The following is a 27,204-nucleotide window of genomic DNA, read 5'->3' as shown; positions in this document are numbered from 1 at the left end:
CAACCAGTCGCATTTTTCACAATAATAAAAACATCGCAATAATTTCCAAATATACAGTATTCATAATGTAAATTTATGGACTTTTTCCATTTCTACATCCTCCATCACTATCTTGAGGAACTTGAAGGTATGGCCACAGGGAAGAGGTCACAGGCTAGACAATATATAAGATAATATCTTACACTTCTTCCATTTCTTCGTCACTATCTTGAGGAACTTGAAGGTATGGCCACAGGGAATAGGTCACAGGCTAGACAATATATAAGATAATAGCTTACACTTCTTCCATTTCTACTTCTTTGTCACTGTCTTGAGAAATATGAAGGTATGGCCACAGGGAGGGAGGGGCGGGGGTCACAGGCTAAACAATACATGAGATAATAACTTACACTTCTTCCATTTCAACTTCTTCGTCACTGTCTTGAGGAACCTGAAGGTATGGATTGTCATTAGCTGGTCTGAACTTATACCCAGTTACTATGAAGAATGTTATTGTGGCTAATTCTTTAAACAGTTGATCTAGCCATTCATACTGGAAAGGGACTGTAATCTGAAAAAGAAAATGTATATTAGTACTGGTTTTATATCAGGATATTTGACAATTGATCTTGAAATGAAAGATTTAAAGCTTTACATATAACTGAACATTAGCAAGAAAAAAAATATGGTAATTTTCTTCACCTGAAGTGTAATAGAAGGTAAATAATATAAAATAAAATGCTCCGCTGGGCGCAGCTTGATACGACCGCAGAGGTCGAACCCTGAACAGTTGGGGCAAGTATGGACACAACATTCAAGCTTGATACAGCACTGAATTTGGATTGTGATTAAATATTTGACACAGCATAGGTTTCTGACACAGAATGAATGTGGTCTAAGAACTTAAAATTTTTTAATTTACCTATTCAAACCATATCATTATTATTTGCTTTTATATATAAATCAGAAATAACCAATTTAAAATGGAAAATTTTAAAGAAAAAAAAGGAAATCCCCCCCCCCCCCCCCCAACTTTTTGAACCCCCTTATGATTCATCACCCCCAAACTCAATCCCAGCCTTCCCTTTGTGGTATGGTATCTTGCAGTACAGTTTCAGAGAGATCCATACACTTGAACACAAGTCATTGTCTGGAAACTAGAAAAATGCTTGTTTTTTGGCCCCTTTTTGGTCCCAAATTCCTAAACATTTAGGGCCATTACCGCCAAACTCAAACCCAGCTTTCCCTTTGTGATATGGAACCTTGTAGTACAATTTCATAAAGATCCATACACTTACACACAAGTTATTGTCCTGAAACTAGAAAAATGCTTGTTTTTTGCCCCTTTTTGGCCCCTAATTCCTAAAATTTTGAGGCAATTACCCCCAAAATCAATCCCAGCCTTCCCTTTGAGGTATGGTACCTTCCAGTACAATTTCAGAGAGATCCATACACTTGAACACAAGTTATTGTCTGGAAACTAGAAAAATTCTTATTTTTGGCCCCTTATTCCTAAAATCAATCCCAGCATTCCCTTTGTGATATGGAACCTTGTGGTACAATGTCAGAGAGATCCATACACTAACACACAAGTTATGTCTGGAAGTTACAAAAATGCTTATTTTTGGCCCCTAATTCCTTAACTGTTGGTACCATAACCCCCAAAATCAATCCCCACCTTTCTTTTGTGGTATTAAACCTTATGGTAAAATTTCATAGAGATCCATTAACTTAAACTAAAGTTAGAGTGCGAAAACCAATGTGTCTTCGGATAACGACGACGACGACGCCAACGTCATACCAATATACGACCGCAAAAACAGTGTTATAATTTCCTCCATGTTGCACATATTTTACCTATCCAAGGCCAATATTCATTTAAACTTTTTATAAACATCTTTCAAGAAATGTAGGCATGATATTGATCACAATGTTTTTTTTTTTCAATATAATTCTTTATGCAAGGGACATTACATCTTTAAAAATAGTTGGTTGGCACTCTTCCAAGACCTTGCTGATATAAGCCTCTCATATAAACTTCATAAAAATTCAGCAAAAATGGTAGGTGTGATAGTGTTTACAATGCTATGTTTAATATAAATAAAATTTCAAAGAGACATCACCTCTTTAAAAATAATAGATCAGTGCTGATTTTGGAACTCACTCAAGACTGATATAAACCTTTGATATAAATTTCAGAACAATCCTACAAGAAATGAAGGTGTGAAGTGCTTACAATACAATTTTCAATATAATTTATATTTGCCAGGGGCATTACTCTCTTAAAAATAATTAATTGGCAAAGATTTTCAAAGTTGTCTGATATTATTATTATAAACATTTGATATAAATTTCATAAATATCTGGAAAGAATTGTACACATGAAAGCCATTACTCAAGTTTTTTGGACCCTTTTTCCTAAACAGTTTGGGCAATAACCCCCCAAAATAAATCCCAACCTTCCTTTTAAGGTATGGAACCTTTGGGTAAAATTTCATAGAGATCCATACACTTATACATACACTAGTTGTCCTGAAACCAGAAAAATGCTTGTTTTTGGACCCAAATTCCTAAACAGCTAGGACAATAACCCCCAAAATCAATCCCAACCTATTGTGGTATGGAACCTAGTTCTACAAATTCATAGAGATCTATAAACTTATACTCGTCATTTTCTGCAAACCAAAATGCCTTCAGACAACAAATGTCTTAGGATGACGATGATATTTAGCCCCTTTATGGTCCCTCATTCCTAAAGAGCTAGGACTATAACCCTCAAAATCAATCCCTAAGTTCCAAAGTTTCTATTGTGGTATGGAACCTTGTGCTACAATTTCATAGAGATCCATACATTAATACTCGTTATTGTATGGAAACCAAAATGTCTTCGGAAAACGAAACAGATGTCGCCATAACATAATACAAAGGCAAAATTTTCAGTCGTATTAAAAGGTTGTAAAAAGAATAATTATAGAAAATCATAGGTGTAATACTTCAGGTCAGTATAAATGATTAGAGTTTTAAAGAAAATTTCTTACATATGCAAGAGTAGAGCCCAACAAACCATTTTTGCCCCTACATAAAACAACATAAATTATCAGAAAAGAGGTAAAAATTGTATACTTACACTGATTAAATAGACTATAATTCTTGTAAAGTAAATATAACAAACTACCTGCAATATAGTGTATAAACAATGGTCATTTCAAACTATTAATAATATAAAATCTGTACAAAATTGTAACACTGTATTTGGGGTTTATACATATTTATATATTTATTGACATGTATATTCTAATTGGCATAATTGATGCTCATTAAGGTTAACATATATATATATATATATATTATAATTCTAATATGACGCTCTCCTTTCTCTTTGTAAACAAAGCCATGTTCTAATCCATTAAAACATGGGGTGCAGTTGTGTGACACCACAATTAAAATCTTAACATAATTTGTTTTTGAACAAAGCCAGAATTCAAACATGTCTTTTAGGTCTGTCTCCAAGTGCCAACGTTTTGAATATTTTTACTATGAATAGTTCGATCATGTCATGCTTTGTGTTGGTTTGTAAAGTTTTCAGTTACTGCAAGACTCCAACTTTCTCATGAATTATGGTCTCTACTACTCTAGCATGTCTAGATGTTTTTGTAATAATCACAGATCTGATAACTTAAATTGTAAGATTGGTTGCAATGAAATACCAGGATTTCTCATTAAAAAAATTCGTAAGGGTTCCGCGGAACCCAGTGTCTCGCCTACTTTTTTCTGTTAATCGCAGGCTCAACAAAAATGAGGAAGTTAATCAATAAAAATATTCCTCTTTATACTATCTTTTGATTGAAAGAAGCTTCTGTCCAAGTTTGGTAAAAATCCAGGATAGTTTATGAATCTAATAAATGTTTAAAAACTTTAACTGCAGACTGAATGTAATGTTAACTGGAAAAAACAAAATTTCCTTCTAGATACTAGCATTTGATCATAAACAAGCTTCTGTCCAAGTTTGGTACAAATCCAAAATAGTATAAGAAAGTTATTAAAATTTTAAAAACTTTAACCACAGAGTGAATATGTTGTTTCCTGGCAGAAAATCTAAGTCCATTTAAAAGTAAAATATGGAAAAAATGGATTTATTTTTTTACAAAATTTCCTTCTAGATACTAGCTTTTGATCATAAACAAGCTTCTGTCCAAGTTTGGTACAAATCCAAAATAGTATAGGAAAGTTATTAAAATTTTAGAAACTTTAACCACAGAGTGAATGTGTTGTTTCCTGGCAGAAAATCTAAGTCCATTTAAAAGTAAAATAAGGAAAAAATGGATTTATTTTTTTACAAAATTTACTTCTAGATACTATCTTATGATCATAAACAAGCTTCTGTCCAAGTTTGTTACAAACCCAGGATAGTTTAAGAAAGTTATTAAAATTTTAAAAACTTTAACCACAGAGTGAATGTAATATTTCCCGGCAGAAAAACTAAGTCCATTTATAAGTAAAATACGGAAAAAATGGAATTTTATTTTTACAAAATTTACTTCTGGATACTATCTTATGATCATAAACAAGCTTCTGTCCAAGTTTGGTAGAAATCCAAAATAGTTTAAGAAAGTTATTAAAATTTCAAAAACTTTAACCACAGAGTGAATATTTGTGGACGCCGCCGACGACAACGACGACGACGACGACGCCGACGGAATGTAGGATCGCTATGTCTCGCTTTTTCGACTAAAGTCGAAGGCTCGACAATAAAACCAATAATTTTACTCTACTGACATCATACAACATTCAGTGTTTTTGAGACATTGTCTATTTTGTTGATCATAAAGGGTTTAAGAATCTGTAGAGAAATATACTTCCTTGTACTTCCTATTTTTGTTTTTACATTAAAAAGTCCATGATCAATGTAATTATAAGATTAACCAATCCAAAAATTAAAATATTCAAAAATAATTCGACAAATGACCAAACAACACTGATATTTAACTGATGTGCTACAAGCATTGGTGAATTAATGTGTTATAAGTCACTTGTTATTTTTCTACAGTTTATTTCTTGGATTGGTTATTCTATAATTCCTATCAACTGATCTTTCCCCATTTGTTATGTCACTTGTTATTATTCTACATTCTATTTCTTGGATTGGTTATTCTATAATTCCTATGTAATCCATGGACCTGTTCTTCAGTAGCTGTTGTTAATTATATTAAATTTTTTTCAGTATTAATGCTACTACTGGCTTGAATCAGGGTGTCAGGTTTTTTGCTTTTTTCCCATTCATTTAAGTTCTTAATTAATTGTTGCAGGCAATGCATGTTCCTGTAGACATTCACATCTGTTAGTTTTTGTAGTCTTATTGAGAACCAAATACTAGATTAGTTGCTCAGTCTTTAGTTTTCTATGTTGTATTTTGCGTACTGTTGCTTGTCTTTAGGTGTTTTCTTTTTTATACATTGCATTGTCAGTCTATTTTCAACTTTATATTAGTTTGAATGTCATTTTGGTATCCTTTTACCTACCATTATATATAACTATATCACACCGCAGGTAAATTATGATGTTGTGATTGGTTTAACATCGTCATGTGGTAACCCTCTATGAATCCGTAGGGGGTTAGTAAATTTCTTGGGTTCATGATGTCAGGTTTACTATTAATGGTGACGTCATCGATTGATTTTGTTGTATTTCATTGTTTATTTTTCTACAAAACCCGGCATGAAAAGTCCCACATGCAATAAATTCACGGTTCACGGTTGGCCTCACCCCCTATGTATTTTGCTAACCCTCTATGGATCCGTAGGGGGTCAGTAGCGAACAATATAACTTATAGTCTGAATGCTTCCATTATATAAAACAGTCTGAATACCTACCATTATATAAAACTGTCTGAATACCTTCCATTATATAAAACTGTCTGAATACCTTCCATTATATAAAACTGTCTGAATACCTTCCATTATATAAAACAGTCTGAATACCTACCATCATATAAAACTGTCTGAATACCTTCCATTATATAAAACTGTCTGAATACATTCCATTATATAAAACTGTCTGAATACCTTCCATTATATAAAACTGTCTGAATACCTACCATAATATAAATCAGTCTGAATACCTTCCATTATATAAAACTGTCTGAATACCTTCCATTATATAATACTGTCTGAATACCTACCATTATACAAGAGTGCACATGCTGAAATGTCTCACCTTCTTTACTGACAATTGATTTTATGTTGATAGTCATGAATATAAAGCTTTACTGCAAGTATCACATAACCTTAACATGATTCAAGAAAATGAGGTCAAGGTCAGATAAATCAAAAGGGAAACACATGTACATCTTGCAATCATTCAATACACCAAATATAGTTGACCTATTGCTTATAGTTTCGAAGAAACAGACTTAACCAGGAAAACTAAACATTGACCAATGAACCATGAAATTGAGGTCAAGGTCAGTTGAACCATGCCCGACAGACATGTTCACCTTTCAATCAATCTATGAATTAAATATAGTTGACCTATTGCTTATAGGATCTACGAAACAAACTTAACCATGAAAACTTAACTTTGACCAATGAACCATGAAAATGAGGTCAAGGTCAGATGATAACTGCCAGACTGACATGTACATCATAAAATAATCTTAAGGGATAAAAATCGGGATAAGACAAATAAAATGCTCCGCTGGGCGCAGCTTGATACGACCAGAGGTCGAACCCTGAACAGTTGGGGCAAGTATGGACACAACATTTAAGCTTGATACAGCACTGAATTTGGATTGTGATTAAATTTGACACAGCATAGAATTCTGACACAGAATGAATGTGGTCTAAGAACTTAAAAAATTTTAATTTACATATTCAAACCATATCATTATTATTTCCTTTATATATAAATCAGAAATAACCAATTTAAAATGGAAAATTTTAAAGAAAAAAAAAGGAAAAAAAAATCCCCCCCAAATTTTTTAAACCCCCTTATGATTCATCACCCCAAACTCAATCCCAGCCTTCCCTTTGTGGTATGGTACCTTGCAGTACAATTTCATAGAGATCCATACACTTGAACACAAGTTATTGTCTGGAAACTAGAAAAATGCTTGTTTTTTGGCCCCTTTTTTGCCCCATATTCCTAAACATTTAGGGCAATTACCCCCAAAATCAAACCCAGTTTCCCTTTGAGATATTGAACCTTGTAGTACAATTTCATAAAGATCCATCCACTTACACACAAGTTATTGTCCTGAAACTAGAAAAATGCTTGTTTTTTGCCCCTTTTTAGGCCCCTAATTCCTAAAATTTTGAGGCAATTACCCCCAAAATCAATCCCAGCCTTCCCTTTGTGGTATGGTACCTTGCAGTATAATTTCAGAGAGATCCATACACTTGAACACAAGTTATTGTCTGGAAACTAGAAAAATGCTTATTTTTGGCCCCTTATTCTTAAATGTTTTGCGCAATTCCCCCAAACTCAATTTAAGCTTTCCCTTTGTGATATGGAACATTGAAGTACAATTTCAGAAAGATCCATAGACTTACACACAAGTTATTGTCATGAAACTAGAAAAATGCTTGTTTTTTGCCCCTTTTTTGGCCCCTAATTCCTAAAATTTTGAGGCAATTACCCCCAAAATCAATCCAAACATTCCCTTTGTGGTATGGTACCTGCAGTACAATCTCAGAGAGATCCATACACTTGAACACAAGTTATTGTCTGGAAACTAGAAAAATGCTTATTTTTTGGCCCCTTATTCCTAAACGTTTTGGGCAATTACCCCCAAACTCAATTCCAGCTTTCCCTTTGTGATACAGAACCTTGTAGTACAATTTCAGAAAGATCCATAGACTTACACACAAGTTATTGTTATGAAACTAGAAAAATGCTTGTTTTTAGCCCCTTTTTTAGCCCCTAATTCCTAAAATTTTGAGGCAATTACCCCCAAAAACAATCCAAACATTCCCTTTGTGATATGGAACCTTGTAGTACAATGTCAGAGAGATCCATACACTTGAACACAAGTTATGTCTGGAAGTTACAAAAATGCTTATTTTTGGCCCCTTTTTGGCCCCTAATTCCTTAACTGTTGGTACCATAACCCCCAAAATCAATCCAAACCTTCATTTTGTGGTACTGAACCTTATGGTAAAATTTCAAAGAGATCCATTCACTTAAACTAAAGTTAGAGTGCGAAAACCAATGTGTCTTCGGACGACGACTCCAACGTCATACCAATATACGACCACAAAATTTTTTGGCGGTCGGATAAAAATGTACGGCTGGCACAAATATTTTTTGGAAGCCCTGTCCCTATGTCGAGCTATCTGCGACTTCTCAACAATAAAACTGTCTGAATACCTTCCATTATATAAAACTGTCTGAATACCTACCATAATATAAAACTGTCTGAATACCTACCATTATATAAAACTGTCTGAATACCTTCCATTATATAAAACTGTCTGAATACCTACCATAATACAAAATAGTCTGAATACCTTCCATTATATAAAACTGTCTGAATACCTTCCATAATATAAAACTGTCTGAAAACCTACCATAATAAAAAACTGTCTGAATACCTACCATTATATAAAACTGTCAGAATACCTACCATTATATAAAACTGTCTGAATAATTTTAGTTTAAGGAGACATATTGCAGCTTTGCCGTCAGTGTTTGATGCTTCTGTCAGATGTCTGATAGACCTACAAATACAAACAATAATAGAACTCAAAAGATCTATGACTGCAAGGCCAGATTTTCATATGAACAAACTATTACTTCACGTTGGCCAACAGTTACATTGTAGTTTTAAGGAAGAAGATTATTTAATATTGGGAAATGGGCATTAAACATTGCCTCTACCAGTCAACTTTTTCATCTGATCATAAGGAAATGTAAACCATTTGTAAAAGATCATCCGTACATAATTCCTTCAAAGTTTTATTCAAATGGTTAAGTGGTTTTAAAGAAGAAAATGAAGATGTGAAAGTTTATTGATGACAGATAACATGAATGTTCCGGACAACAGACAACATGTGATTTGTGAATTTAAAATGTTAAAGTTTATGGTTCAGCCTTTGAGAAGCCGTTGATTAAGAGAATTGTAATTTGTAGAACTATATTTTGGAGTACCTGATGATGATCTTATAAAAACTTTTACATTTCATGATTTGGTATTAACTGTTATAACAGAGATATTTCTCGTGTCTGTAACTTCATCACAAAGTTTAACAATTGTTATCACAGCTGACACTGAAGATGCTGGAGCTGTTAATATGCTTCCGCAACTATTGTGACTGAAGAGACAAATAATACAAGACAAATAAGTATGGTTGGCCTCCTCCATCTCTAAATCAATATATTTATTATAACTTAATATTGACAAGTCTTACATGTTACTATCAGACATGTCAAATTACTTACCATACAACAGGGAACAGTATAGCACCACAACATAACAAGTCGATCATGATAAATAGCTGTTTCCAGATATGGTACTGTAACTGGCCTTCTTCACTCTCTTCTATGATAATGTAAGCTATGTTATCAAATACCTACAAAATACAAAATTGACTTCACACATTTTAACAAATTGATAACTATAATATATGGTTAATGCATGTAAATTGTTGAACATTGTCCTGAGCAGATATTGCATGATCTTGCTAGTGCAACAATATATTCTATGAGGGATAATATTCACCAGTTTCCATGCAATAAACATTTGACTGTATGGCAAAGCTTGAAAAACTGTAAAAATCATGTTTATGTCAATAGTGTAATATCATAGTACAGAAGACTCTGGCAAATCGGGTACCCAAAATGTCAGCAAAAAATATCACATTATCCGATACATTCAATTAGACCATAAATGTATATTCATTGAATATTCTGCAATAAAGAGTTAAACTTAATCCTGAGATGTTACTAGCCCTGACCACTGCTATATATATAAAAGGGTTGGAGTGATTTTTATCAGATATATCACCACGATGTTTGTGTAAAAAATTATCAGTTGGTTATGTAATGCTCATATTTGTTTTCAGTTTTTAAATCCTATCTTTATTAATATAAATCAAATGTCCTGAAATATTTATGTGAATAAGTATCTATCATCCATAGTTCGTGTCTGTATTTGTTTTTTATAAACGAAGTAGTATCCATATTTACATTAAACAAGAGTGCACACGCTGAAATGTCTCTCCCAGGGCTTCCAAAACGGTCATATATTCCGGACTTGACCGAAACTTTCATAAAAAGTCCGGCTGCTCTCAGCCTCAAACGGTCAAATAGAATTGGTTTGCCACTTTTTGTTATTCAAGGCATTTTCATAAAACGGTCATTTCAATTTTTACCAACTATCGATCGATAAAAATGTCCGTTTGGGGCTTTGGGCATGTCCGTTTGAGCATTTTAGTTTATAATTGTGGCAATCTATTTCACAAAGATATTTCGGTCATAATTGGGTTTAATAAAACAGATGCAGCATATTTCAGATACTTTGAAGTGTCTCAGTTAGTCTAATCCTCTGGGTACATAAATGTACCGCTTGGTCTTTAGCTTGTGTACATCAATAAAAAGTAGAAAAAACACGTTTTCTTTTATTTAAATAACAACAAGCTGTCAAACAATTATCCCTTCAATAAGTTATATTGAAGCCATAAATCATTCACTGATTACAGGTTTGTAACATTTGATGAGGTGTCCTTAGCTTGTCTTTATCAATAGAATTAATGATGCATAACACTGTACATAAAGGTGATCAGGTAAACGAGGTCAAACATGTAAGCGTGTATGGAACAACATCCTATTTAATTACACTTTATAGATATTATTTTAAATGAGCATTCAGTTTAAAAAAAGTATCCTGATATTTAAAAGTTATTCTTCAAATAAGGATATTTATAAATGAATAAGTATGATATATATTATTTTATTTAACACTGTACATCGTGTTAAATACTGGGGTACTCTAAAGGGGAAAATTTATTGATATATATAGGAAAAACACCGAGAATAGCCGAGTTGTCCAATAAATAAGGGGGGCGTTCTCTATTCTTGTTTTCATATTAAAAACTGTTTTTATAATTGAAATCAGAAAGAAGAATAGCCAATCATGACAATCTCCGAATGTTATAAAGACTTTGTCTCAAATTGAACTTTACAAATCTGCCGTCATGGGCAAACTTCAACGTGACGATTCCGATCAAAATTCGAAATCTGCAAAAAATGCTAGAAGCTTTATTCATAAATGGTTACAACTGTTTTTATGGTTAAGATTTGACAGTATGCTAAATGCCATGTTTTGTGACATTTGTCAAAAACATAAACTTAAAAATAACTTTTCGAAAGTCAGCCGTTGTAGAGCATGCTAATAGCAATGACCACGTTCAAGCTCTTAAATTAGAGACAGCTTCCAAAAGTAATCCAATTGTATCAGTATTTGAGAAAGTTCATGAAAAGACTGACAACGCAATGTGCACCTTGTTCTGTAATGCTTACTTTATTGCTAAAGAAACCTTACCAATGGACAAATTTCAGTCAATAAATGATTTAACTAAGTTAAATGGTGCCGTGATCACTTCTAAATTACATCAAGAGAACAATGCCTGCTCCGAATTTATTCAAACAATTTCCGATATTATAGAGAAAGAGGTGATGTCCGACGTAAAGTTAAGTCCCGCCATGGGAATCAACTGATCTGGCTACGCAAAAACATTTAATTTTGTACTTATCATACCTCAAAGCTGGTGAACTGAAAATTAGTTTAAATTATTTATCAACTGAGTTTGTTTTTATTTATTCTTCTCATTTTCTAAATCAGGTTGGGAAATTGTACAAAGAAAAATGTTATTACTGTTCAGTAGATTTTACACGGTTTAAAACAATATCCTTCATTGGGCCTCCTCAATATTATCTATAAATACCGCATCAGTTGTAAAAGTCACGTGGTCAGGTAATCAATACACAAAAAGAAAAGTATCACGTGTATTGATGATCAAGTTGACTTGTACTGCAATTAAAGCCAACATCAACAGTTTCAAATAAGATACCCTTAATTTACAAAGTGTTAAGTACTCACAGAGAGAAGATAGATTATATAAACAGAAACAAAAACATGAGAACAGTCAGGTACTGAAGCTGATTGATGCAATGATGGTTACTGTATTACGATACACAGAAAAATGACACAATACCGAGGATAATATTTTATTTATTTTTAGAATGAAGAAAACAAAACAGTTATGAATAATTTTATTGCATATAACACTACTAATTATTTAGACACATATATCAATTTATGCATCCTTTCAGTTACATTTAAGTATCCAGCTGATCATTGACCGTCAAAATATTTCTTTGAAAAATGTCCGGCTGTCGTCAGGAAATTTTGGAAGCCCTGGTCTCCCCTTCTTTACTAATCATTGATATTATGTTGATAGTTCTAAATATAAAGCTTTACTACAACTATCACATAATTTTAACATGATCCAAGAAAATGAGGTCAAGGTCATATAAACCAAACAAGAAATACATGTACACCTTACAATCATTCAATACACTAAATATAGTTGACCTATTGCTAATAGTTTCTAAGATACAGACTTTACCAAGAAAACTAAACAATGACTAATGAACCATGAAAATTAGGTCAAGGTCAGATGAACCATGCCAGGCAGACATGTACAGCTTGCAATCCTTCCATACAACAAATATAGTTGACCTATTGCTTATAGTAATAGAAAAACAGACCAAAACACAAAAACTTAACTAAAACCACTGAACCATGAAAATGAGGTCAACGTCAGATGACACCTGCCAGTTGGACATGTACACCTTACAGTCCTTCCATACACCGAGTATGCTAGACCTATTGCTTCTAGTATCTGAGATATGGACTTGACCACCGAAACTTAACCTTGTTCACCGATTCATGAAATGAGGTCGAGGTCAAGTGAAAACTGTCTGACTGGCATGAGGACCTTGCAAGGAACGCAAATACCAAATATAGTTATCCTATTACTCATTATAAGAGAGAAATTAACATTACAAAAAATCTTAACTTCTTTTTCAAGTAGTCACTGAACCATGAAAATGAGGTCATGGACAATGGGCATGTGACAGACGGATACTTCGTAACATAAGGCATCTACAAGTAAGTAAAAAACAAAATTTTCTTTTCTGCAAGATTGTTACTGTGTAACTTCAAGGGTGCATTTCCTGTCAGAAAAACATTGAAAATATCTAATTGTGCATGGTTTTGACAGAATTTTCCTGAATATTCTTATCCTATTTGCTTATATATTCATATATCCGATATTCTTTTACAGGATAAAACTACAATTAAACATATAGAGAAGGGTTTGGTGTTTTGCAATAATATTACAATAGCCTATATATTTGTTTAGCAGAAATCCAATTAGGTGGAGTCTGCTGTATTCACAAATTAAATAGGTTGACCTGTAGTGGTTAGACACATTAAATAAGATTACCTGTAGTGGTTAGACAAATTAAATAAGATTTACCTGTAGTGGTTAGATAAATAAAATAAGATTACCTGCAGTGGTTAGACAAATCAAATAAGTTAACCTGTAGTGGTTAGATAAATTAAATAAGATTACTTCTAGCACTTGGTTAGATAAATTAAATAAGTTAACTTGTAGAGGTTAGACAAATTAAATAAGATTACCTGTAGTGGTTAGACACATTAAATAAGATTACCTGTAGTGGTTAGACAAGACAAAATAAATATGTGTACCTAGAGTGGTTAGACACATTAAATAAGTTTACCAGTAAGAATGGTGAGTCTAATTAAACAATTTACCTGTAGTGGTATGATAATCAGAAACAATTTCTTTTCCTTGTCTGACAGGATATGTTTGACAAACGCCCATCCTGCTCCAACTAATATAATTGTAATAATCATCAAGGATCCTTTGGTTCTGTAAATAATATTCTCATAGGATTAAAACTGAATCGTTTTTAATTACTATTTAATTTTATTTTTTATTAAGATGGTACATAACACTACAGGAAGATAACTCTGTAAAAATCAGCTGAACGTTTTAACCAAGTTCTATTGTTAAGGAAATATTAAGCTTCTCAATGATCAAAATTAGTGTATGTCAAACTGCTATATATCCAATGAATTTTTTTCCCATAAAGTGTGGTTCAAGTTTTTTGAAATTTTTATTTTTTTGTCAAAGGGTCAACAAATATTTTGTCAAAATTTTATGAAAATTAAACAATCCAAATTAATTTAAGTCAAGGTGTTTTGTACCACCTTAAAGATAATTTTAATGCAAATCTGTATGTGACATTCAATTTAATTGAATAACAACAAGATTACAGCAACTCATCAACAAAAGTTTATTAAAACAGAAATGTGGGATGAGCATCTGATAGCAACTCAACAACAAAAGTTTATCAAAACAGAAATGTTGGATGAACATCTGACAGCAACTCATCAACAATTTCTGTTTTAATAAACTTTTGTTGATGAGTTGCTGTCAGATGTTCATCCCACATTTCTTTTTTAATTAACTTTTGCTGTTTAGTTGCTGTCAGATGTTTATTCCACACCTGTTTATTCATATTGAATACATTTCATCCTTAACACTAATCTAAACAGAACTACTATACTAGACCTGCCAGCCTTTAAGATTTATGAAGGATTACCCCCATGAGAGGTGTTGACCTGAATTTTTAAATTCTTAATTTTATGAACTAAACACCTCAAATTATCCGTTCAAATGAGAAGGGAGGGTATCAAAGCACATACATACTCATTCAAACTATTTAGTAGTAGATTAAAAACACTTGTGACAATTCAAGAGAAGCATTAGTTCCTCTGGCTCTTAAAACCTTCATAGAAATTTTGAAACAACAGCCGATGACTGTATAAAATAAGTCAATACAATTTGAATGCGTAAAATACACAGTTTGCAGTTTAAACAGAAATATGTTGCTCCCATAATGATAAGCACCTCCAATAGATTAATTATAATGTAATAATTATTCTCTTCAATAAACCAGTAAGTATTGAGAATCTATCTAGCACCTTAAAGAATATTTTACTTACAAATATACAATATAATATAACACAGCCCAAGCTTCCTCGTGAATCCCTTCTTTACCAATGTAATAGATATTTACCTGTAAAACATATAGCCTTATAAATGTCAATGGATGTAGCTTATGATCATTATTTTTTAAGTGCACTTTACATAACTCTGAACCATGGGGTAAAGATGTTTACACACATGTTCTCGTGTAATTTTTAGTTTAAGTAATTTCAACTGTTTCAACTCATATGTGTGTCTGATTTATGGGATATTATTACATTCAACTCATATGTGTGTCTGATTTATAGGATATTATTACATTGTCATAATAACTTAAATAGTTAGCAATTATTATAGGTAACCTTTAAGGGACACTCTGCATGAAATATACTTTATTTTCAAAAGGAAATTTTCATGCTATTATTTTCAAGTTTTCAATTTATATTTACATTATTCATCTAATTGTGAAAATTGCATAAATGAATTACTGTGGAATCATTTATTTTCGTGGAAACCAATTTTCGTGGATTGAGAAAAACTTGCATTTTCGTGGATATTTGATTTCGTGGTTTTGACAATGTCTGCATTAACCTTATCATGCTTATAGAAAATGTGTAATTCGTTGAACATTTAAATTCGTGGTTTATCAATATCCAAGAGATCCACGAAAATTGGTACCCCACGAATAATAATGAATCCACAGTAGTTGATATACAAATACCATATTATATGGACATTCATTAATTATTGGTTTACATACCTTGGTAAACATGTCGGATTATCATGTGACATACATCAGTTATCCCTTTATGTACCTTAATATTTTTACAACAATTCTTTGATTCATCATTAATTAAAGAACATTAGTGAGCGCGCTCACATACCCCACGTCCCCACATTGTCATTGGAGAAATAAAATAAGTGTAAGAAAAAAAAATTGTATCAGAAAAAAAAATTGAATCATAATTTCCTGTCAATATGCACATCTACATAGTATGTCCTTATTATCTACACAGTTTCATGAAATTCTGTTGTGTGGTTTGAGAAGAGTTGCGATGACAAAAGGTTGCAGTAGTATATTGGGCAAATAAGTTCAAAGGGGCGTAACTCCTGGAAAAAAAATTGAATCGTAATTTCTTGTCGATATGCACATCTACTAAGTATGTCCTTATTATCTGTAAAGGTTTCATGAAATTCTGTTGTGTGGTTTGAGAAGAGTTGCGATGACAAAAGGTTGCAGTAGTATATTGGGCAAATAAGTTCAAAGGGGTGTAACTCCTGGAAAAAAAATTGAATCGTAATTTCCTGTCGATATGCACATCTATGTAGTATGTCCTTATTATCTGAAAAGGTTTCATGAAATTCTGTTGTGTGGTTTGAGAGGAGTTGCGATGACAAAAGGTTGCAGTAGTATAATGGGCAAATAAGTTCAAAGGGGTGTAACTCCTGGAAAAAAAATTGAATCGTAATTTCCTGTCGATATGCACATCTACGTAGTATTTCCTTATTATCTGAAAAGGTTTCATGAAATTCTGTTGTGTGGTTTGAGAGGAGTTGCAATGACAAACTGTTGCAGTAGTACATTAAAGTAAATAAGTTCAAAGGGGGTAACTCCTAGAAAAAGAATTGAATCGTAATTTCCTGTCCATATGCACAACTACATAGTATGTCCTTATTATCTAAAAAGGTTTCGTGAAATTCTGTTGTGTGGTTTGAGAGGAGTTGAGATGACAAGAAACAGGACTGACGGACTGACGGAGTGACGGACGGACGGACAGACGGAGGGACAGACGGGTCAAAAACATTATACCCTCTGCAACGAGTTGCGTGGGGTATAAATATATAGATTAACATTCTCATTACTTACTGCATGAAACATACTGGAAAAACTTTTTACTATCACAACTGCAAACATCAAATAGTGGATTTTATACACATCATCACTGAAAAATATACATAAAATACACATCATCATTCAATAATATACACAAAATACACATCATCACTGAAAAATATACATTAAATTCACATCATCGCTCAATAATATACACAAAATACACATCATCACTGAAAAATATACATTAAATACACATCATAGCTCAATAATATACACAAAATACACATCATTGCTGATTAATATACACAAAATACACATCATTGTTGAAAAACATTTACAAAATTAAATTTACTACTTCCAAATAAGGCAATAAAAGGAACAATACAATCGATTGAGTTTGCTCCCTGTGTTTACATTCCATACTTCTCAAAAGCCAATAAATTACATGAATAATATTACCAACTGAGTTTCTTCTGTTTAAATACATTCCTATCCTAATAGGCTGCATTTTAGTGCATAGTATTGTTTTTAAAATTCACTTTATTTATAGATATAGATGGACTGTTGGCACATTTAAAATACAACAGAATTTAGGCTTTTAGAGTCATTTAGGCTAATTTTTTCTGAAGCAAAGTTTTATGAAACATGTGTTTGTCCTGAGAAAAGAGATAAAACTCATCTACTTCATGCTTTGAGTCCTGTGTGGTAATAAGTTACAATGTACCTGAATTTGTAAACCATATCAATTTAAAATGAACATATATTTTACAGTTTGGGTTTTTTGCTTGTGAGAGAACTGTCTAACATATTCAGTTATGTATCATTTGGTCACTGGTGGAGAGTTGTCTCGTTGGCAATCATACCACATCTTCTTATTTGTATATGGCATTGGTATAGAGGACCACATAGGTGCAATGTTTACCTTGGTTTCTAGTATACAGCATTATCCATGTTATCTGAATAATTACCTGGATTTCTTTAGAACACTCATCCAGAGACACCCAGCTGCTAAATACAGGACAAAGAAAGAGAAATACAATGGAGCCAGGGGTATTTCTCCAGCAGACAGGTAGGTGGCATCATTTTTCTCAGTTATCTTTAGCTAGCAAAATAATATTATGCTTAATGTTAATGAAATATTATAAAGCTATAAAAGTATCATTTGTTAACTTCTACTGCTATAAGCTATAAGTATATATATATATATATATAAAGAAAAGTCAAATAGAACCGTATGCTGGTAAAATATAAGAAAAATAATATAAGATAATGACGGTTTCAATTCATCACTTTTACTTAAATAAGTGATTTATTTGTAAAAGTGATGAATTGAAACCTTCATTATCTTATATTATTTTTCTTATATATATATATATTTATATATATATATATATATATATATATATATAGGTTAGCAACTACATGGGTAACCTTTAAGGGACACTCTGCATGAAATATGCACACATTGTTATTTTCAAAAGGAAATTTTCATGCTTTTAGATGATTTATTTTCCTCATCCTTATCTTCTTTTCTGAATTTAATTCAATTAAAGTATGGCAATACCTAAATACCTTGAATGACTAATAGCATCAACAAATTTATTTTCCAAAATTATTATTTTTGGTGTTTAACACTTTCTAGACAACATGGTGGCTATTCTTTATATACTTATATATCTTTATAATCATACATCTCATTAATTAATTCCTTTATCTTAAAAATATATTTATTTGTATAATATTAAAACATAATTTTTCTTTTACAATCCATCAATCTTTATCTTTTTTCAAGCTCCTTCAGTTAACCAATACTTTTTTTATGATATGCCTGTCTTATAACACATTCAGCCACATTCACTAACTTTTCCTAATGAGCTATATTTTTCTGACTTAATTAAACAAAAAAGGTTACAATTTATGAATTAAACTGCCAGGATTTCACATGCTTTTTTTAATAACCATTCAGCAGTCAGGGGAATTACTGAAATAAGTGATTTATAAAATCACTTATTTAAGGTAGCACTACAGTCTAACAATGATTTTTTGAAGATATTTTTGTTATCACATAATTTTGAATTAAGTATTATTCTGCACAGTTTGTAAAAATCCCAAAGTCATTATCATATCACAACAGGGAGTAAATTGATAATGAACTTATGTAAATAAAAGCACATGGTAATCAATCTAAATATATAGGCATTTGGGAGGGGCTAATATGTCAATCATCTGTTGATACCAGTGTCCAGCTGTTAATCCCTGACCACAAGATAAATATTGTGGTCTTATCTCATTGTATTGCAACAAAAGTAATTTATATAACATGTTTATAAACAGAGAAAAAGAAAAAGATATGAAGGAAAAAATCTAAAGGGAAGAAATCTACAAAAAATGAAAAAAAATATGGAAAAGAGTGTGAAAGTATCTTTGAAAGCCTCTGACTGCCTGTATAAATTTCTTCTATTTGGTCTTCTACATTTAAATACAGTTTTAGGCATTTTAACCAATTTTAAGTTTATGTGAAATTTTTCAATTCCATAAAACTCAAAAATCATGTTGGAATGTCTTTTTTTAAAGAAGTGGATGGTCTTGGATCTTTTTATTAACATGTCTTTTGATGCACAATTTTAATGTTCTAGCTTAAATTTCAGTAATAGTATATTTCTTTTTAAAATACAAATGAAATTTATTCTTAATAGTGAGAATAATGATGTTAAATATTGATTATATGCAGCTGGTAAATCCTGTTATTCTCTTATCTTAGACTGTCTGGACAGAGGCGGAGCTTTGTCTATATTTAATTACTACATCACAAATATTGGTCAAATCTGTGACGTCAAACTCCCGCCAAATGCCAAGTTAATGTTGCACAGTGCCACACATAATGCAAAATTTACAGCATAAGAGCATCAAAGAGACAAAGTGTGAGGTTCTATTGATAAAGTAATGGTGTCAGAATACTCCTGGGGTGTTCCCAGTGTAATTTTTGTATTTATGTTGCATTTATAGGGGTTCTAAGGGGGAAATCCGTTTTTAGGTCATTTCTCAGAACAATTTTTCATGAGATTTGTTAGGAAAAAATGAAAATATAAACTTTATGGGTACCCCCTTTGGCTTGACTTTGATATAAGTGATTAAAGGGAGTATTTTCTACAATGCCGTGTCCCAGTTTTTGGATAATTTGTTTCTAAATGAATTTATAGGTCTCTAAAGATGAAAGGTGAAATGAGGTTTGGCACCCAGCAGTTAAATCAATATATCTTCTTACTGGAGGCATATATCAAAAATCTGAGACACGTTTTTGCAGTTTGTATATCGTTGATTAAAGGGATGAAAACAAATTTTTACTACCATTTGACCTGAATGTGCCATTTCCATCCAAGTTGGAAGACCATTTTTTTTGGAATTAATGAGCTATATTTTGAGATTTATCATACCAAAAATAAATTTATCTATGGATTAAGAAAGAGTAATATTTCAGCTTTAAAATGAGTTAAAGATTTTAAAAATCCATTGAGTAGTTTTGGAGAAATTAATCTTTAAAGACTGTTGATTGGAGTCAGAAAATTCTGACTGTAGTGCTACCTTAAGTAGCAAATTCGAAATTTTGTCACAAATTTTGATTTTGTAGTTTTATCAAAATTTTAAACATATAGGTTTAGCTTAAATCTCATTATTAGTAAAATTGGAAAACATGAACCTTTATCTTCCTTTAAATAGCAAGGTTTATGCCTTTGATGCAATCATTTAGCTGTAAATTCTATATTTGTTGAAAAAATACTATAATGAAGGCTTTACATAATGAACTGATACTTTCTTAACAGATTTTTCCCAGCAGTGGGAGTAATTTTCCTGTAAAATTCAAGGTTTTATCTTACAGATTATGTAATAAAATTTTAATGTTCGCGATCAAAATTTCACTGTTCAGGGTGTTGAAATTAGTGGGGGTAATTAAAATAATAATACTTAAAGCAGTGATATTTTGAAAGAAAATAGAGGTATGATACTTAAACAAGTGATTTTCATGTCATTATCCCAGATTCAGTACAAGGTCATCCTATCATCACAGATGTTGGTTCTGATAATTTTAGCAACACAATTAGTCCCTGGATCATTAATATTGTAAATTAAAGCTACAATAAAATTAAATCACTTAGTCTAGTGATTTATTTGTACTACTTAAATAGGTGATTATCGAAGAAAGACAACTCTTACTTCCAACATTTCTGGACAAAATGTTACTTGAATCAGTGATTTAAAAATCACTCATTTAAGTAAGTCCCCCGACTGTTCAGATTTCAACTCAAATGCTATAATAAACTGCTTCGCTGAGCGCAGCTGGATACGCCCGCAGAGGTCTAACCCTGAACAGTTGGGGCAAAAATGGACACAATATTCAAGCTTGATACAGGTCTGAATTTGGATTGTAATTAAATATTTGACATACATCTATCATAGGTTTCTGAATAAATGTAGTCAAAGAACTTGAAGTTGGTTAGATGAATTGAATTTATATTCAATTAAAGATTTCTTGCTGTTGTGCAATACACTGTGCTGTTGCGCAATATTTAGTAAATCTGTTGTCAGACTATAAACAAATAAAATTTATAAAATTCTAAAGGGAGCTTACATCAATAGATATAAACAGTTCACCAAAGTTTCATACGAATTGCTGAAAGCATTTTTGAGTTTTTGTCTGAAAACTGGAAAATCCCCCCTTTTTTAATGAATAAACCCCATAATTCAGAAATGTAAAATCTAAAATTTATAAAATTCTAAAGGGAGCTTACATCAATAGATATCAACGTTTCATCAAAGTTTCATGAGAACTGCTGAAAGCATTTTTGAGTTATTGTCCCAAAACTGGAAAATCCCCCTTTTTTTTATAAATAAAACCCCATAACTCGGAAACGTAAAATCTAAAATTTATAAAAATCCAAAGGGAGCTCATGTCAATAGATATAAACAATTAACCAAAATTTCTTGCAAGTTGGTGAAAGCATTCTCGAGTTATTGTCGGAAAACTGGAAAATCCCCCTTTTTTTAATGAATAAAACCCCATAACTTGGAAACGTAAAATCTAAAATTTATAAAAAACGAAAGGGAGCTCACGTCAATAGATATAAACAATTCACCAAAGTTTTAAGCAAATTGGTTAAAGCGTTTTTGAGTTAATGTCCGACATGTTGACGACGGACGGACGGACAGACGGACGGACGGACGGACAGACGGACGTACAACAGTATACCATAATACGTCCCGTAAACGGGCGTATAAAAACCAAATTGACTGAACTCATTTCATTATTCATTGATTGATTGATTGCTGATTTGCTGTAGTTCAGTGGCAAATATTTCATGCACATTTAGGACCAGAACAAATAAATATCTAATATAATAGGAAGATCCTGCAAGGTAGGGATTGACAAGGATAAAGGATAGGAAATGTTGACTGCAGCTCACACGCACTGGAAAATGAGAGCATGTTGAGTAGGGACAGACATTTTGCATTGCAACACCTACCCTCCATAGAGGTGTTACAAGGATTCCCTTACATGAAGAGGGTGTGTCACTCTCTCTACACGAGACACTGATTTAACATTCCCATTACGACCAGAAGTAGCTGTGTATTTAAACTTCCTGCACATCCAAACAGACGCCCCACTTTAGTAATGGTATTACTAGCCTTTTTTTCTACTATGTTTAACGTATCCCAGTTTTTTTCAATTTTCAACACTCTAAATATAACATATTATCGGGTGGTGGGAATGCCTAATCTGCTGGACAAGTAAATGTTAGACTTACAGTCATGTCAACAGAATAAGCTGCTTTATAAGATGGACAATTATGGAAATACAGGTTATATAATCCTTCTTCTTCCTTTCTGTTGATGTTTACTCGAAACTACAAAATATATCAAAGAAACAATGCATACTAGAAACTACAAAATATATCAAAGAAACGATGTTTACTCGAAACCACAAAATATATCAAAGAAACAATGTTTACTCAAAACTACAAAATATTTCAAAGAAACGATGTTTACTCGAAACTACAAAATATATCAAAGAAACAATGTTTACTCGAAACTTCAAAATATATCAAAGAAACGATGTTTACTCGAAACTACAAAATATATCAAAGAAACAATGTTTACTCGAAACTACAAAATATATCAAAGAAACATCAACAATAAATATATACAAGAACATCATATTCATATGGCTATGGAAAATCAAAAATGTCTTAACATTAAATTCACAGTGGTAAAATAAGTATGATATGCCCAACTTGAAGATTTCATTATTGTATTCTTGGGGATTGTGGTTGTTATATAACAAGGTTCTAACAACATGTAGAACTGTTGAATAATCACTTTAAAACATTGAAAGTACAATCTTTAATAGTAAATGTTATTAGAGTGAGGATAAAAAATATCTTTTATAACTGACCAGAAGACAGTTAATCTGTTATCTATATTACTGACCAGTAGAAAACTACTGAAAATTCAGAAATTATTCCATGGATTTTATTGCGATTTGTGAAGTTTGGACAAAAATGTGAGATAAATTTATATTGCGTTTATAGAAAAATTTGCATACATATATATCCATCAGATATCAGAATGCATGTTCTTATCATTGCCATACTCACCCAGTCCCATTATTCGCTTTATTGAAAACCTACCTAGTAAATAATTTCTGAATTTAGTGTTAGATATTTAACCGACTACAAGACAGCTATTATATACATTTAACTAACCAGCAACAGTAATTATCTATTTTACTGACCAGACAACAATAGACCTATTTTACTGACCAAATGACAGTAATTAGCTGTTTAACTGACCAAACAACAGTAATTAGCTGTTTAACTGACAAGATGACAGTAACAAGCATTCTGAGAGTATTGCATGGCAATACATAGTCCCCTACAGGTTAAAAATTCATTGTATTGGAACAAAATGCTAACTTGATCTATAACTTGTCATGATATAAACTATAAAACAAATATCAAATCAATATCTTCAAGCATGACGAAAAAAAGTGTTGAAAACTGATTATTTAAGTGAATTTTCTAAGTCCAAGGACCATAACTCTGAACAAAATCAAATGACCGGAACAAAATTCAAATTTGATCTGTAACATGTCTAGGTAAAACTATATACCATTTATCAAATCAATATTTTCAAGCATGACGAAAAAAAGTGTTAAAAACTGATTATCTGAGTGAATTTTCTAAGTCCAATGGACCATAACTCTGCACAAAATCATCAGACCGGAACAAATTTCGAAGTTGATCTGTAGCTTGCCATGATAAAACTATATACCAATTATCAAATCAATATCTTCAAGCATGACAAAAAAAAAGTGCTGAAAACTGATTATTTGAGTGAATTTTCTTAGTCCAAGGACCATAACTCTGCACAAAATCATCAGACCAGAACAAAATTTGAACTTGATCTGTAACTTGTCATGATAAAACAATATACCAAATATCAAATCAATATCTTCAAGCACGAAGAAAAAAGTGTGGAAAACTGATTTGCCGGACTGATGGACAGAAAGACAGACAGACAGACGGACAAAGTGCAAACCTAAAGTCCCCTTCGACTTTGACGGTAGGGGACTGATTATTTGAGTTCATATTTTTGTTGAATATTTATAGGGACAACTCACAGTGAATTATCAAACAATAACAATATGTATTCTGAGAGTATTGCATGGCAATACATAGTTCTCTACCGGTTAAAAATTCATTGTACTGGAACAAAATGCTAACTTGATCTATAACTTAATTGTCATGGTTAAACTATATAACAAATATCAAGTCAATATCTTCAAGTATGACGAAAAAAAAGTGTGGAAATTAAAACTGATTATTTAAGTGAATTTTCTAAGTCCAAGGACCATAACTCTGCACAAAATCATTAGACCAGAACAAAATTTGAACTTGATCTGTAACTTGTCATGATAAAACAATACACCAAATATCAATTCAATATCTCCAAGCACAAAAAAAATAATGTGGAAAACTGATTTACCGGACTGACGGATGGACAGACAGACAGACAGACGGATGGACGGAGTGCAAACCTAAAAGTCCCCTTCGACTTCGTAGGTAGGAGACTAATTAGCTGTTTAACTGACCAGACGACAGTAATTAGCTATTCAACTGACCAGATGACAGTAATTAGCTGTTTAACTGACCAGACGACAGTAATTAGCTATTTAACTGACCAGACGACAGTAATTAGCTCTTTAACTGACCAGACAGCAGTATATAGCTGATTAACTGACCAGATGACAGTAATTAGCTATTTAACTGACCAGATGACAGTAATTAGCTGTTTAACTGACCAGATGACAGTAATAAGCTGTTTAACTGACCAGATGAGAGTTATTAGCTGTTTAACTGACCAGATGACAGTAATTAGCTGTTTAACTGACCAGATGACAGTAATTAGCTGTTTAACTGACCAGATGACAGTAATTAGCTGTTTAACTGACCAGATGACAGTAATTAGCTGTTTTACTGACCAGACAGCAGTATATAGCTATTTAACTGACCAGATGACAGTAATTAGCTGTTTAACTGACCAGATGACAGTAATTAGCTGTTTAACTGACCAGATGACAGTAATTAGCTGTTTAACTGACCAGATAACAGTAACTAGCTGTTTTACTTACATAAATTGAGTATGCCTCAACTGAATTATTATCAAATTTTGATATAGGAATTTTCTTAAGAACTCTGGCTGCTTTTATTTTGACTGGTTCTGATGGTTTCTTTGTTACACTGGTTTCTGTTTTCACTTTAGCTGTTTTTGATGTTGTTGTTGTCGGTACTGCACTGGTACTTGGTGGTTTAGTCACTTTTTCCTTCACACTAGAAGCAGCAGCTGAATCCTCCCTTTTATGCCTCTTTCCAATGAGGACCTGGTCACTAAATGGTGAATGTGGAACATGTCTTTTACTTGGAGAATGTGGCTCTGTCAAGTTTTCGTAAACAATTTCCAAATTCTTCACATCACTGCCGTTTCTTTGTATTGTAACTCTGAAAAATTAATAATGCCATTTTTTTCAATTCTTGAAATAAAACAATTTATTTGCCATGTTTAAGCAGAAGAGTTAGTAAGAAGTTAATTGTCCCCTTGAACATGAGATAGAAGGTTGAGTCGCCTGAAGCATTGGTTAGAAGTTTTGGACGTCTGAAGCAAGGATCTAGAAATTTTTTCACATAATTTCGGTCATTTCGTGATGACCATAATGACTTGTTAGTTGAGGTCTTTTTTCTCAAATTGTTGAAATTTTTAATACTAGATTCAGTGCATCATGAAACTTACACTACAGCTCAGGTGGATTTTTGACCGTTTCATTGCATTTACTTCATTAACAATGATGAAGTTTCTAACTGTTTTTCTACAAACCGTCAAGAACAATGAATGCAATGCAATACGGGTAGTTTAATGTTAAAATGATTTCAAATACTTCATACAGAAAATTTCTCAGGAATCGCCATCGCTACTTTCAATCTTGAAGACCAAATAAAAACCAGAAGTTTCAAGTTAATACTAAATTACCAATGATTCAAAATTACATTTAGGAGATCTTTTTATGTAATGGCAGGAAATCATCCTATTTTTATTTCATTTCCTGTAAAAGTGTATAAATAAACTGATAATCATTTCACTTGTTTAATTTGGCATAGCAATCAAGTGTTTAATCTGGGGAAGACAATTCCATGCCTGCATATTACATAGTAAACAAAGCAAATGTTTGACTTGTAAAAAATTACTATTCTCTACATAATTTAATAAAAGTTTCAGTTGGTGATTGTCTTTGCTGAAAACATATTAAATAATGACGCAATTTGTCATTGAATTGAATTTCTTTGTAAGATTAGTTCTGAACTTGATCACTACTACTGTCAGGTGTGAAGGACACAGGTTAATCAAAGGGGAAGGTGTCCATGGGACAAAGATGATGCCCTCGCTTGCATATAATGTTTATATAAAGGGACATAACCTAAAAAAAACTAGAGGCTCTAAAGAGCCTGTGTCGCTCACCTTGGTCTATGTGCATATTAAACAAAGGACACAGATGGATTCATGACAAAATTGTGTTTTGGTGATGGTGATGTGTTTGTAGATCTTACTTTACTGAACATTCTTGCTGCTTACAATTATCTCTATCTATAATGAACTTGGCCCAGTAGTTACAGTGGAAAATATTTTGTAAAACTTTACAAAAATTTACAAAATTTATGAAAACTGTAAAAAATTGACTATAAAGGGCAATAACTCCTTAAGGTG

The 27,204-nt window shown here is 32.1% G+C and overlaps 1 protein-coding gene across 2 annotated transcripts in view; it reads right to left on the bottom strand.

The window, feature by feature from the left end:
• Nucleotides 1–27,204, bottom strand: part of LOC127729483 (protein GPR107-like) — a 51,334-nt gene that overhangs the window by 4,107 nt on the left and 20,023 nt on the right. For both annotated transcript variants that reach the window (XM_052237316.1, XM_052237317.1), the window contains exons 5-14: nt 25,580–25,946; nt 22,695–22,793; nt 17,862–17,995; nt 16,924–16,999; nt 15,074–15,147; nt 13,817–13,934; nt 9,415–9,545; nt 8,600–8,693; nt 3,107–3,154; nt 390–550 (exon numbers count right to left, since the gene is read on the bottom strand). In XM_052237316.1, the coding sequence (XP_052093276.1) occupies nt 390–550; nt 3,107–3,154; nt 8,600–8,693; nt 9,415–9,545; nt 13,817–13,934; nt 15,074–15,147; nt 16,924–16,999; nt 17,862–17,995; nt 22,695–22,793; nt 25,580–25,946 (1,302 nt within the window). The remainder of the gene's footprint in view (nt 1–389; nt 551–3,106; nt 3,155–8,599; nt 8,694–9,414; nt 9,546–13,816; nt 13,935–15,073; nt 15,148–16,923; nt 17,000–17,861; nt 17,996–22,694; nt 22,794–25,579; nt 25,947–27,204) is intronic.

Source organism: Mytilus californianus, unplaced genomic scaffold, assembly GCF_021869535.1.
Source record: "Mytilus californianus isolate M0D057914Y unplaced genomic scaffold, xbMytCali1.0.p SCAF_2, whole genome shotgun sequence".
NCBI classification, from domain to species: Eukaryota; Metazoa; Mollusca; class Bivalvia; order Mytilida; family Mytilidae; genus Mytilus; species Mytilus californianus.
This window is presented reverse-complemented; position numbering and strand designations above follow the sequence as displayed.